Raw genomic sequence first — 14,091 nt, forward strand, 5'->3', positions numbered from 1 at the left:
CATGACCATATTCCTCAAGGTCTCCTTTTCCTTCCTCAAGTGTAACAAAATTCCCTGCTGGTGTCCGGTGTAAAGATAATCGACCCTTTTTGGACCTTTTGTTGGGATCAGCAACTGGATCCTTGAAGACATTAATCTGGAAGAAAGAGAAGACTAATCAGGAATGTTCACTCAATTCCCTTCAAGAAAAAAAGCTTAGGTATTTTATAGGTATAACTAAGCAAATCCACAGCGGGCTTTTAGAAGCATCACTCTAGCTTGTGTTGGAGGACAGAGTCCTCTGTTGTATAAGGTATGAATAAAATCCAAAGTCTTAAGTATCCTTTCTTACCACTGTAGATACCTACTACTCTAGTTGTAAGAAGTTGTTGAAGTGAACATGTGACCCTTAAGGGATCTTTTATAGTACCTTAAACAGAATCAAGTATAGCACATGCATGCTGCTGAAAAAAAAATCTATGTCAACAGTATTAGAGAATCTGTGGCAAGGGAACTAGGATTCTTACTAAGGTAAAAGCTTCCATTCCATGACTTGATAACCTCTCCTTTTGTTACTTTTTACTCTATTCCACGTTACTGTGAAAAGCAAAGAAGACCTAGAGAACCTGAAGAGAACAGAGGTTAGTTTAAACATCAGAAAGGCAGGAGGCCAATATAATAGAAGCAAGTAGTCGATCGACCTTAGAATTTTCCAAAGACAGACAGAAATGAAGTAATGCAGGGAGCCAAGCCAGGTACTGAGGAGTTTAGTAAACCCCACTCCCACCTTTGGATCCACAGATTCTCAGGGGCTATGAAGGGCCAGGCAATTGCTGTTCAGCTCCCGGAAACAGGCAGCTTGGGTTCTCCTGTTCTAAGGCTATCAGAAAAGGATTGTGGTATCTGAACTCCAACCTCATGCTCCACCTTCCTCAAGCACGGGACAGTGCCTACATACTCACTTATCTTTAAAATGTGATGGCTAGGTGAGCTGACATTGCCACTCAAAATGGTCAGCTTTCTGACTCAAAGGTAGAATACTGAAGCAGTAGGAAATGAGTGGCCTGCATCATCTCTCAAGTCTTATTTTTCCTCCTCGCCAAGTCACATTTCTTTTTTTTTTTTAACCTAACATCTCTTTTCTTTCCTTGTTTTAAGTCAAGCTCAGTGGTATATGACAACATATTATGAGTTTAGAATCATATCCTTAGGTAGAATGCAGTTATTCAATGTAATAGACACAGAAGTTACTAACACAGGAGTAAAAGTTGAAGGACATACCCCAAGGCCATTGGTTACAACATAACTACACTTGAAGGAACAATTCAAGAGATCTCTCGTTAACTTCTGTAGCAAAGCTCCACCAGAACCAAAGGCAATGTTTTCAATACTCCATTTCTTTTGCTTCATGCCTTCTACAATCTAGAGGATTAAAAAACAAAAACTAAGTAATCTGATAGAGGAAGGTTATTTTTGCTGAGTCATACTGATGAACAAAAACATCCTAGAGTCATAACACCATACATGGCGAGGTAAGAGTAAGGCCTTATAGTCCACATTTTCTTTTCTAAAAGACCTACCCACTTCAAAAAGTGTGAAAGGAAGGGATTTCACTCCAAGCTCCTGCATGTGTGGTGCCATTGTGACTGTGGTTAGGGTAAATGAAAGGAGTGAGAAACAACTGGTGATAAAACATTTAAGGTTTTGTGTCTATCACAAGAGAGGTTTCTGCCTCTTTTCCTAAATAAGTGGATTCTGGTACACAGAAATCTAGAGCAGGGTTATATCAACTTCATAAAACGTCACAGGGAAGTAAAGTTCAAGAGTGAGGCTGACTATCAATGAGGGAAGTCTGCTGTTTGTGAAGTTAAACAGAATTTTCATTTTGTCACATTTAAGGCATCTAGTAGATGTACAAAATTTCCACAATTCCTTTCCTTGCTTCTGAGAACTTTTTTCGACTCCCTTCAAGACAAAGCATGTGTTACGCTTTAGGTCAAACAATACACAAGTGCATCTGCATTAAACAGATGATTCATCTCACCAAGGCTTCACGAAGGCCAAAGGGTATCTGTCTCGATATTTAACTTCTTGTTCATAAGTTAAAACAAACAAACATATATTGAGTTTAAAGCTAATTCTCAACTTTAAAAAACATTGCACACACACTCTCAAAATTTATAAAGAAAGAAAAAAAAAAAACCTGAAGAGTTTCAGTTTTTCCACGGAAGTTCAAACACCCGGATGAACAAGCTGACTTCCCATGGCTGACTGCCGGGTGTGAGCCATGGGAAGAACACTGCACTAATGGGTTCTCTGAAAATGACACAGGCCCCTTCCTGCCCGTGATTTTTCACGTGAAAGGGGGAGAAATGCGTGTGAGGGCACCTGCTAAACTCGCTAAAATGTAGGCATAGGTAATAGTTCTTAACGGATACCAAGTAAGAAACCTTTAATTTAGCTGAGCTAAGGAGACAACAGCAATTAAAAATGCCTCCTGAGCTCTCTCTACTCAGGTCTTCCCTCCTTTTTGCACGAAAGCCCCTAACCTCCCCATACCAAATGTCTTAAGAGTTGTCTAGGGAGTTTCCACTTTTCTTACGTAAGGTAGTTTGGGAGAGCTCATTTCTGTAACTGCAAGCAATCTGTTCCGGAAACCTCATTCTGGAACTCTAAATGCACATCACCACAGAACCACTGTTATATGCCATAGTTTTCTCTTAAATGGATCTCTGGGTCACAAACTATAATTTGGGTATTGACCTTGCTTTTACCGCACCAAAAATTCTTGCAAACAGAAAAATCCTTTGGTAACTTGTGTTATACAAGCGGGTGCTATTGGAGATTGATGGGCATGAAAATACCAGTGCTTTACGACAGCAGGCCGTGTACAGCATGATAGCAGTGACAGCCTTCATTTTTATGGAGTATTTTAGGTATTAAAGTTGTAGTGCTTTAAAAGCTTATTTGAGGAAAAACGCGAAAGTTTTAGATAACAGAACACTCTTTGGCTGCATCTCACAATAGTGACGACAGTCAATGCTTCAGATAGAAGAGGTGACAAATCATTCCATACTCTTGAGAAAGCACATATTAACACCATCTGAATTTCATAACTGCATTCCAGGAAGACACACCTGTTCAAGCTGTGTCAACACTTTTCACTTTATATACAAGGAAGTGTTCTGTAACAGGCATGTTCTTGTTTCATAGTGACACCTCTTTAGTCGCAGTATCAAGGATGCCCAATGAGGACAGAGAGTAGTACGTGTGGTCTGGCTGCTACGTCTAGACTTGTATTTTCTCTTCTTTATGATTTTCTTAAAATTTTCTTTTCTCTAGCTTACTTCATTCTAGGAATATAGTGTATAACACATAGAGTAGACATATGTGTTAATCGACTATTTATGCTACTGGTTAAGTTTCTGGTCAGTAGGTTATTTGGAGTTAAGTTTTGGGGGAGTCAAAAGTTATATATGGATTTATGACTGTGCTGGGTGGAGGGGGTACTGGCATCCCAACCCCTACATTATTCAAGGATCAACTGTGTCTAGAAATTTTAAGCAATTAACAGAAAAGATATATAATCATGAACATTTATGAAAAGAATCACAGCCGTACTTAACCTCCTTATCAGTTTGATAAATAGCACATTAATAACTTAATTCTAAGGAATGCTTTATTGGAACTTTAATATAAGACACATACCTCTTGTAAGGTATTAATATCTACTCCATCACCTTGAATAATTCTAAGATAGGGTGGCAGCAACTTGTAGCCCTTTGCGTTCTCAGTAACAGGGAACTTCTTACCCAAAATATCCAAAACCTGTAGTGGAAAATACATACCCAACAAAGTAACTAAAACGGGGGCGGGGGGGGGGGGGGGGAAGAGTGTAAAAGCTTTCCACAGGTAAAAAAAATGACTTTGCTTTGCTAGACAATCTTGAGAATATAAAAACTGATCAAATTACTTAAAAAGTTTTACAACACTATATACAAGCCTTCTAAAATTTATTCTCAATTCCTTTTGATTACATTAGAAACAGGTACGCTGTTTTTCCGTCACGTCCATTTATACTGTAAAGTCGCTCAAAATACAAAATTTTCTTCTTCCCATCTTTCAAATTAATACAGATTCAGGGAAAAAATCTTTGACATTAGGAAATTAAAACAGTAAATTTTAAGTGAGCAGAGTGCCCAGTGAACACAGGCTGGGCCCATAACCCAGAGGTCAATGAATCAAAAACAGTAAATATCATATTTTTAGTAGGTATATAAAACATCATTTGACAAACTTTTAATTATGATTTGGGTTTATTCTGCCTATGCCCAACAGTTTGTTTGGCTTATTTATTTTTTTAGTTTTATTTCTTAGAGAGAGAGCAAGCATGATCAGGAGGGGCAGAGGGAGACACAGAATATGAAGCAGCCTCCACTGAGTACAAGTCTGATGCAGGGCTCCATCCTACCTACAACTCTGAGAGCGTGACCTGAGCCGAATCAAGAGTTGGAGGCTTAACCAACTATGCCAACTAGGTGCCCCAGTTTGGCTTATTCTGTCTGATAGAACCCAAATATAAATCCATTTGAATTATAAAACCTCAAATTATGATTACAAAGCACGAAATGAAGCACATACAGCCCAAGTTTCTCAGAAGTTCTCATTTAAAGGTGACACCCATTTTTTAAAAGACAAATTGCATATTATGCAAATCATCCCACTCATTCACTGCCTACTAAGTTTTAGAATAACTGAAATTCCTGAACACTGATCTAAAATTTCTCAGAAAGCTTGGGCCAGAGCCTACGAAAGACCTACCAGACATATATTTACCCCCAATCACTCCTTTTTCCTAAATGAAGATTTTACCAATGAGAAAATTCCATATGGATGACTTGGTTTATTCTTAATTAGGTCAGTACATTTTATTAGGCAACAGGGAAGACATGAAACCTGTTAAGTTTGCTAAAACCCAATTGGTTAGTATTTCAGACTAAGACCTTCAAAATTGCCTATTACTGAATGGGATAGGAAAAGACTTCCTTGGTTTTCTAGCCCCCTTTCTCAAGGGGTAACTTATCATCTAATCATTAGTTGGGAAAGTCTGGTAAAGTGCGAAGGCAGGAGCTACAAAGATCTATATTGGATACCTGGCATATTGTACAGGTTGTGTGACCTTTAGCAAGTTATTTTAACCTCTCTAAGCCTGTTGCTTTGTCTATAAAAGAGACGGTAATATTTATTACATGGTCTTCATAGAAATGAAATGACACAGCTTAAGTAAAGCACCTAACAGTATTTTTCTAGTAGTAGGCACCAAATAACCTGCTTTTACTAATGATTTCCAAAGAAGGCAAACCAAGTCCTGAATGCTTAAAAAAAAAAAAAGGCAAAGCAGCAATGCTACATTGAGGATCAACAGTATCTCCAAAGAATCACTAGCTGAAAAGTATTTTTGAATTCTTTTTTTCCATGTCACCTTGCATGTATTTCTTCTGCACTAAAAACTTCAAAGGTATAGCAATGATTTGTGGTAAAGAAAAACCACAAAATTGGTAACCAAATCACAGGATTAATATTACTAATTAATTTTCTTTTTTTTAGATTTTATTTGCCAGAGAGAGAGAGGGAGGGCAAGAGAGCACAAAAAGGGGAAGAGTAGAAGGGAGAGCAGAAGCAGACCCCACTGAGCAGGGAGCCTGATGTGGGACTCGATCCCAGAGCCCTGGGATCATGACCTGAGTCAGAAGGCAGATGCTTACTCGACTGAGCCACCCAGGCATCCGTAATGTTACTAATTAATTTTCAAGGTATGTAGAAAGTATCTGTTCAACATTATCTATTTGATGATACACAAATAACCCAGAACTGTGGGTATCCTTGGATAAATTTGTTACCCTCCTTGGGCTACAATGCTAAAATAGTTCTGAAATGGCATGTGCACAAATGAAATTAAAATAGTACTGATATAGCTCATCTACAGGCATTTTAATAATCAAGTTATGTGTTAAAATTTACCTTCAATACAGTGTCCAGAGGATTTCCAGAATCAGGTCTGATTATTAGTGGTGCCTCTGTACTTCTTGACAGTATTAAATGTCTTAGGTCTTCACCCCATATTTTTTCACAAGCGTTGTAAATGTCATAGCTATCGCTGACCACAGATACAGGCACTGATGAAAATTGTGTTACTATATGTTCAAAAGCATCTTTTTCACGGTCTTTCCCCCAGGCTGTTATGGTACTAGGAAATAAAATGAAAACAGATTTACTTAGGCAGACACATTATCTATTCCTGAATCATTTCTCATGCACTATACTTACACCATCAACACCACAAAGAAGGTGAGTGATTTAGCTTAATGAATATACATCATAAGGTTCATTGACTATTGCCAAACTACCCCTTGGCTGATGTTTAAGAGTATAAGAAATCTTATTCCTGTCCCATAGTTATTTTAACTCTTAAAGTCATAGTCACCCAACTCTTTTTGTATTCCTGAACCTGCTCATTTAAAATCAGTTCACTAAGGGTGCCTGGCTGGCTCAGTCAGTATAGCATGTGACTCCTGATCTCAGGGTTGTGAGTCCGAGCCCCATGCTGGGTGTGGAGTTTACTTAAAAAATCAAACCAAATCATTTAACTAAAAAAAAATACCTCCTGAATGCCAAGATGTCAGAAAGGATGACTACATATTCCTATTATTTTTGCTAGGCAATGCAAGCACTTGGCTCCCTTCTGTGAATTTTCCAAACCATATACCAATAATACCAGGGACATATATTTGTCTTTTTTAACTTTAAAAATCTTATACTTAAAGGCAATTACTTACGCAATTATTTGTACTGTACTGTATGTACATATAGTCAACTAACCCTTTATCAGTTATATCTTCAAATGGCCAATAAGAGGCAGCCATTTATTTCAGCTATAGAGTATCCACTACTAATTAATACATGCCCAGGGAATGTAAGAATTTTAATACTTAGTTTGGGCAAAACATAATTAAGATGGGAAATAAAATGTGAGAGTTTCTATTAGGCAAAAACTGCAACAGTAATTTTTAAAATGTCCTCAATAATGATTCTTCTTGAAAAAGATTAATAATATATAACAAGCACTTCTTGGTTAATAAATATAAGTCAAACAATTTAATAATGCATTTGAAAACTGTTACCAGTTCCTCATGCCAATGCCATTTTTCCTTCTCCCTAATTCTCCAGTCTTCATCTCTACCCCATCCATTTTTCTAAGTAAAATAATGGGAAGACACCCCATTCATTTATTGTATAAGCCCATGTATGTACACGTTTATTTCAAAACTGAAGAGTCACACTAATCTATGATTGAAACTGTCATTCCACTACGGGTTTTGTTTTTTCCCTCTAAAGGACTGAAGTAAACTATTTCCCCATGCAGTCAGTGATATGCTGGTGCTAACAGAGCATGTACACTTCAGGGTTATAAAGACTTAGCTACTCAGTGACAACTTTTGTCTGAAATGGAGAGACAACAGGTCTATTCACATAAAACTTATTTTAGAGCAAACACTGCTCCTGACAAGTACAGAGGCTGCCAGTAGCTACGACGCCAACTCCCTACTTCATGCCAGCATCTGCGGGCTAAAGGGATAATTAAGACATGAATGAGAAGCAGCCCCATCTTCACATCAAGAACTACTACTGTTCTCTTTATAAGGGTGGAGAAAATTGAGCTCAAAGAATACCAACACGAGAGAGCTTTGCAATGTAAGAATGAACTCATACAGGCCAAGCTGGCCGCCCACACCATGCTGTTTGTCCAGTGCTGGTATCAGTACAGTCCCCTCCCTCTGCTCGTTGTATCGCCCACCACACTTTGTTGTTCATTTGTAGTCTTTTACTCGCTTCCTCTTTGGCACCTGAACTTCCTTGAAGCTTTCTTTCCCATAACTTCAGAGACCTTTCCACTATTTTTATTTTCATTTTTTCCTATTTCTATAGTTCCAGTCTGCCTCGGAGGCTGTGTTCTCCCCTTCAGTTTAACTGTAAGCTCTGACCCGATGCATGCTTTCCTCCATCTACCTCCTTGTGTGAAAAACACTAGCTTTTAAAAACAACAAAAACCACTTGTGATAAGGGTTTCCTAACTCTATACCTTAGTCCAGGTTTTTCTTTTGGACTCCAGATCCACTTGTTAGGCAGGAAGGTGATTATCTTTATTATACTGATCACCAGGGAGACATTTCCTACAGCACCCTCTACAGAATCCAATTGTAACACCTATTCTTCTGATAATAGTATTTGGTATATGGAGCTTATAAATATCTGTTCAATGAATTCTACTAATGCCATTATTCCAATTTCTAGCATCAAATCAAATTGACAACTTTCCAAAGCTTAAGGGAAAGTTTATAAATAGCATATTTTTTTTCCTCCTCAATGTTCTACTGATTTTTGTTTTACTTATATAGTTTAACAAGGCAGTTTTACAGAAGTTCAAAAAAGTAAGCATTTTCTTAACCACATGATGTCCAATTTTAAATTGGGTTCCACATTAAATAGTCTTACTACTTCTCTTAAGTTTCTTGGTCAACCAAACTCTCCCCACATCTTTGGGTTCAGTGGGGTTTTTAAAAAATGTGTTATTACTGGCTATAAGAAAGTGTGGCTTTGCTTTGCATAGCCTCAGAATAAGTAAGTCAGGAATATGAAAATCGTTATATGAATAGGGCAAAATAACACTCTGAGTATGTGAACTGGTAGTACACTGGGAAGAAAACAGGAAAGTCCTGTTACAACAAACGATAACAGCATATACTTAAGTCCAGATTCATATATTCCTTAAAATATTTGTAACAATAATGGCAGTGCTTTTAGAGTTCTCTTATTTTCAAGTTATTTTAGATGTTAGCTCATTTATCCTTAATGACCTGCTAGTGTTGGAGACTTGGCATTTTAGCTCCTCCTTTTGTTTGGCTGGATGGACAAACTGGGGAAGGGAGAGGTAAGTGACCTGCCCATGGCCACCCAGACTGTCAGCTGTAAGGTTTAATCGGTCACTCAGATTTCCCAGCTTTTAGTTCAAAGCTTCTTTCACTATACCATGCTACTGTTCAAAAAACTTTTCTATTTAGGAACATCTGAAATATTCTTATATATTAAAAGGGTCAAATTTATATATGTAATAAATATTATGAGACATCCTGTTTTAACATGAAAACCCTAAGGAAGATATATCTTTATTCTCAGATTTATAGTATCATACTTGTGAAAACAAAACCATCAGTGAAGAGTCATATATGTATATTATTTTTGTGTGTCTTTTTTTAAAAAAAGATTTTATTTATTTATTTTAGAGACAGCATGAATGGGGGAAGGAGCAGAGGGAGAGGGACAAGCAGACTTCCTTCTGAGTGTGGAATCTGATACAGGGCTCCATCCTAGGACCCTGAGATCAGAACTGAGCTAAAACGAAGAGCCAGCTGCTCAATACACTAAGCCATCCAGGCGGCCACAGATACTACTCAAGTTTTTAGAAGATGTACATACATCTAAGTCCAAAATAAAACTGCTGTAATCCTAGAGCCTTCATCTGTTGATGACATCCCTGTGTTACCACTTGCATGAGCCCTGACTGTGAGAGCATTCAACAAGGCCCTAATGTCATGATACAGCATTTCCCATGAATATTTACGGAATTTACCATCTACCAGTCCCAATCTAATCATCAAGTTCTAGCAGTTTCATCTCCCAAGCCATTGCTCATGTTCAGCCACTTATTTCCGTTCAGAGCCACAGGGTCTGCACCTTGTCATCTCTCCAAACTGCTGCAACAGTTTCCTATTCAGCCTAACTTCTTGTTTCTGTCAATTCACAGGATATCCTACTATCAAAACAATCTTCATAAAATATTTATCTGATGACAAAGTTCCTTATGCTCAAAACTTCAATGCTCACTCCCATTTGAAAAAGTAATTAGATTAACCTAGCATGATGTACACAGTTAACATTCAATGTCAAATGAATCTGAGGGCCTTAACTAACCTATTTTTTCAGTCTACTCTATGTTCCCAACAAAATCCCTATTATGTTTCAGCCCATATTCCCTGAACACATTCCATCTCCTCTCTCACTCTTGCTTTCTCGGGACAATCCCAGACCTGTGTGTGGTAGGCATGCGATTAGATTTACTCGGGACAATCCCAGACCTGTGTGTGGTAGGCATGCGATTAGATTTACTCGGGACAATCCCAGACCTGTGTGTGGTAGGCATGCGATTAGATTTACTCAGGATTGCTCTCTCATGTCTGCCATTATATTTTGCCATTCCTTCAAGAAGTGAAGATTTCACATAACCATCTCTATAAAAAGCTTTCTTGATCCTGCCAGCGAGATAACATCTTTCCTTTCCTTCCCGTGCACCGCCAGAGCACTTTAAAAGTACTTCATCAACAGAGCAGAAAGTTGCTAGTGTATTATTTTTATACTGATATAGGAAGGGTCAATTTCTTAGATTTTTCTATTCCTTACAGCACCCAGTAGATTGCCTTGGAGAAAACCTCCCTGGTGGTTTTAGCACCCTGTGATATCCAAGTAGGAGTAAAACTTAATAAACTTCCCCAAGCTGATTACTGTAAATAATTTTTGCTATTAAGAACCAGAAATTCGGTTTGGCATACACTGTAAAAGCTCCACTGACTTTCAGTAAAGTTTTAGTAAAGTGGGAGCAGAACAGTTGCACTCTGGATTGTAACTGCGTTTTAGAGTGACTTGAGCTGGTTTAGCCATATCCGATAAGGTAGCATGAAAAGAATCTGAACCCCCTCCTTTCATCAGAGTGCCTTGTTCTTCTACAGTTGACGGTACTGGGTCCAGCTGACAACTTGCAGGGCGTGTAGAAAGCAGGAAAAGAGAAAAAGCGACCAAGTTTCACAGGGAGTGCTCCTAGATTTAACAAATAAAACGTATCTGCATGTGGCAACAGAGCAGTTCTTTTAAAAGCTCTTAAAATACAACTTATGTGGCAACTTAAGAGTCCAAAGAAAGCTCTTCAGTGGTTTTTATTAGGATGGTTCCAAGTTCTCTACCTCTGATACTAATCTTTAATACCTAGTATAAATACTGAATTTGTATTGCTTATATTTGTGAAGATTTACTGTAATTACTGGCTTGTAATTAAGCAAAACATCACTGAGTCACCAACACAAAAGTGAAAAAAGTCATTTTAGAAAACAAATGTTTAGATAATAGGAGGATGAAAACAGAATTGTACCTGTGTTCTGCTGCTGGAACAGAATAGCCTGGAACAGGATCTTTCGTTCCATAGTATTTTTTAACAAAAGCAATTCCTGCTACTGTATCTGTTCCTTTGAAGTTAACCAAGTGAGCAGATGCTCCTATGCCAGCAGTCTGGAAGATAAACCACACACCAAAATCCAACAAAAGAAAAAGACTCATATTTGGAGGTATAAAGTGCATCTCTCAAGGGAATTCCTGTCTTCAAGCCATTCTTGGAGAGATATTTAACTATTAGCAAAGATAACAGCTCCTATGACAAAGATCCTGTGTCTCCTAAACATTTAAGGAGCCAACTGTTATGTTACTTCTAGCAGAGAGACCTACTGAATCGTGACCCACCCTCATTTCCCACCAGCCTCTTTTTCCTTACTCTGCCTTGTGCCTTTCTGTAGAACATAATCTGACACCTGCTGTATTTATTATAATATATAACATTATACGACTGTCCATCCATTCAATATGTAAAGGATAGGGGCATTTGTTGAAAGCTTCATTCCACATATTCTGAACAGAGGCTAACACATAGTAAGTACTTAATATATATCTATTGACTGAATGTCTGGAATTTTAAAATGTAGCCTACTCAGAACGAAGGTCAGTATCGGTAACGTCTCCCAAATTTATAATTTAGATTACCATTCTAACCAACAAACCACATTCTGTGAAATGAGGTTCATTTCAGTTTCTTACCTCTTGGGAAGAAACTCCTCTGTAGCCAAAATCATGTAACTTGTATTCCAGACCATTTAAGTTACCAGATGTCTCCAGCAAATATTTGGCCAATATTTTCTTCTGCTCTCTAGAATTTGTGGCCACTGTGATTGGATACCAGGACTGAACAAGAATAGTCTGTAGTGAGAAAATAAATCACAAATATTAGAATATAAAATACTGATTTCTTTCTGAGGAAAATCCTTGCTTTCTCTGGAGGTATGTCCTAGACCTCCATACCAGTTAGACATCTGAACTGTCGAGCAGGATGCCCGCCGCATGCAATCCGGAGATAGTGCATAGCTTAGCTCTCAAATCATCAACACAAAAATAAGCACAATAGGACCTTAGTAGTACAGAACATCAAATTACCTAGTTTTTAGTCAAAGTGCCAATGAAGCAAATAATATTTAGAAAGACTGTGATAAAGGACTAACTTTTTCTTAAATTTTCAATCGGTCATGGACAAATAGTTTTATAAAATACATTCACACTTAGGTATTGCGGCAATTACCACGAAAGTTTCTAAATAAGTTTGGTTATCCTCAATTACTGTATTTAATGTGGACCTGCATCAAATAGTTTATGGACCAGCATGGGAATACACTTTGAGCACTATGGGGCTAAAGAAGTTAATCATTTACTTTTCTACATAGTCCTAGATCTAATTTTTCCTTAGATCTATTATGACTACCAGGAGGTTATTTAGTTCAGTGATGCTTTCGCTTAGCGCTAGAGAATTCTATTCACTGAGTTGTGCTTTACGTTCTTGACTTTTATCAAGTCATTTTAAGAAAGCTACATGAAACATTTCTGCATATGCTATAAAACTGTGTGGTCACTGCCTATTTTATAATCCTTTTTAACAGCAAAGAGGTTTCGTTTTGCTTTTTTGGTTGGAAGAGGTGGTTACGTTTAGCCCAATGTGTTCAATCCTCAGCCCCTTTGTAAGTCTGAGACATCTTTACCAGAACCCTTGGGCTCTTCTAAACATGTTTTGAAATCTGATTGCAGATTTCTAGCACCACTATTGATATTGATAAAGTAATTCAGTAATTTTAGTGGGTTTTAAAATTCAGTGTACAGTGAATAGCAAAGAATATTAGCAATAACTCTGAACATACACTGGGGAAGGTCAATGGAAGGAATACTATTTAGTGCTATTTAAAATGTTTTAAATCAAGGATTGCCTGAACAACAACTTTAAGTTTGTAAATAACAAGTTGTCTAAATATAACATTTTTAACTTTATGGTTGTCTAGTGAAATACACCAAAATAATGATTATTTCAACAGGGTTTTTGTTACTGTTTTTAAAGCTAGTGGTTTTTTTTTTAACTTTCTGAAGAAAATACATACATGAAGCAAGGTGGGCTGGGATTAGTCCTCCACGTCCATAAATACCTGCTTTATGGACGTTCAATTAGACACAAGGGCAAGTACTTATTGACTAAACCCTCAATCAGAAAATAAAAAAGTGAAAAAAGTTACCCATAGATGATGATTTTCAAAATAAGATTTATCTGCTTGGGATATTCTGGCACTGAAGATAACTTTGGATAACTATTCCTTTTGTGTTTTTATAATACCATCCTCTTAAAGTCTAGTATTTCCCAGTAAAAATACTATCATAACTATATAAAAACTAGTAAGTTTTCTTTTACTTTGAATTCACAGTCAATTCAAAGTTTTAAAACACTGCAGTAAACTACTTTAAGTCATTATTTTGGGCAACTGGACATTTTTCCTGGGCCTATTAGCCTACTATAAGTTGATGTCCCATAAAGGGCCCAGTTAATTTTGAGTTTTAAATTTTCTGTCAATTTCAAAAATGTATTTCAAACATATTCTTGGACCTCTTATATTCTTTAAAATTTTCCAGTACTTATAAATAACCTCAAATGTATGATTTTACAATATAACAACAAATTAGTTTAACCAATAAATACTAAGTTAAAGAATTAGTTCTAGGGGTGCTTTGGTGGCTCAGTGGGTTAAAGCCTCTGCCTTCGGCTCAGGTCGTGATCCCCGGGTCCTGGGATCAAGCCTGGTGGCTCAGTGGGTTAAAGCCTCTGCCTTCGGCTCAGGTCGTGATCCCCGGGTCCTGGGATCGAGCCCC

At 37.5% G+C, this 14,091-nt stretch overlaps 1 protein-coding gene across 1 annotated transcript in view; it reads right to left on the reverse strand.

Annotated features, from left to right (window-relative positions):
* NAMPT (nicotinamide phosphoribosyltransferase) overlaps window positions 1–14,091 on the reverse strand; it is a 39,665-nt gene that overhangs the window by 5,041 nt on the left and 20,533 nt on the right. Inside the window, exons 5-10 of the mRNA XM_046021564.1 lie at window positions 11,953–12,111; window positions 11,237–11,373; window positions 6,001–6,226; window positions 3,688–3,807; window positions 1,261–1,401; window positions 2–136 (exon numbers count right to left, since the gene is read on the reverse strand). Of these exons, the coding sequence (XP_045877520.1) occupies window positions 2–136; window positions 1,261–1,401; window positions 3,688–3,807; window positions 6,001–6,226; window positions 11,237–11,373; window positions 11,953–12,111 (918 nt within the window). The remainder of the gene's footprint in view (window position 1; window positions 137–1,260; window positions 1,402–3,687; window positions 3,808–6,000; window positions 6,227–11,236; window positions 11,374–11,952; window positions 12,112–14,091) is intronic.

This window comes from Meles meles, chromosome 10 (assembly GCF_922984935.1).
Source record: "Meles meles chromosome 10, mMelMel3.1 paternal haplotype, whole genome shotgun sequence".
In the NCBI taxonomy this organism is placed as follows: domain Eukaryota; kingdom Metazoa; phylum Chordata; class Mammalia; order Carnivora; family Mustelidae; genus Meles; species Meles meles.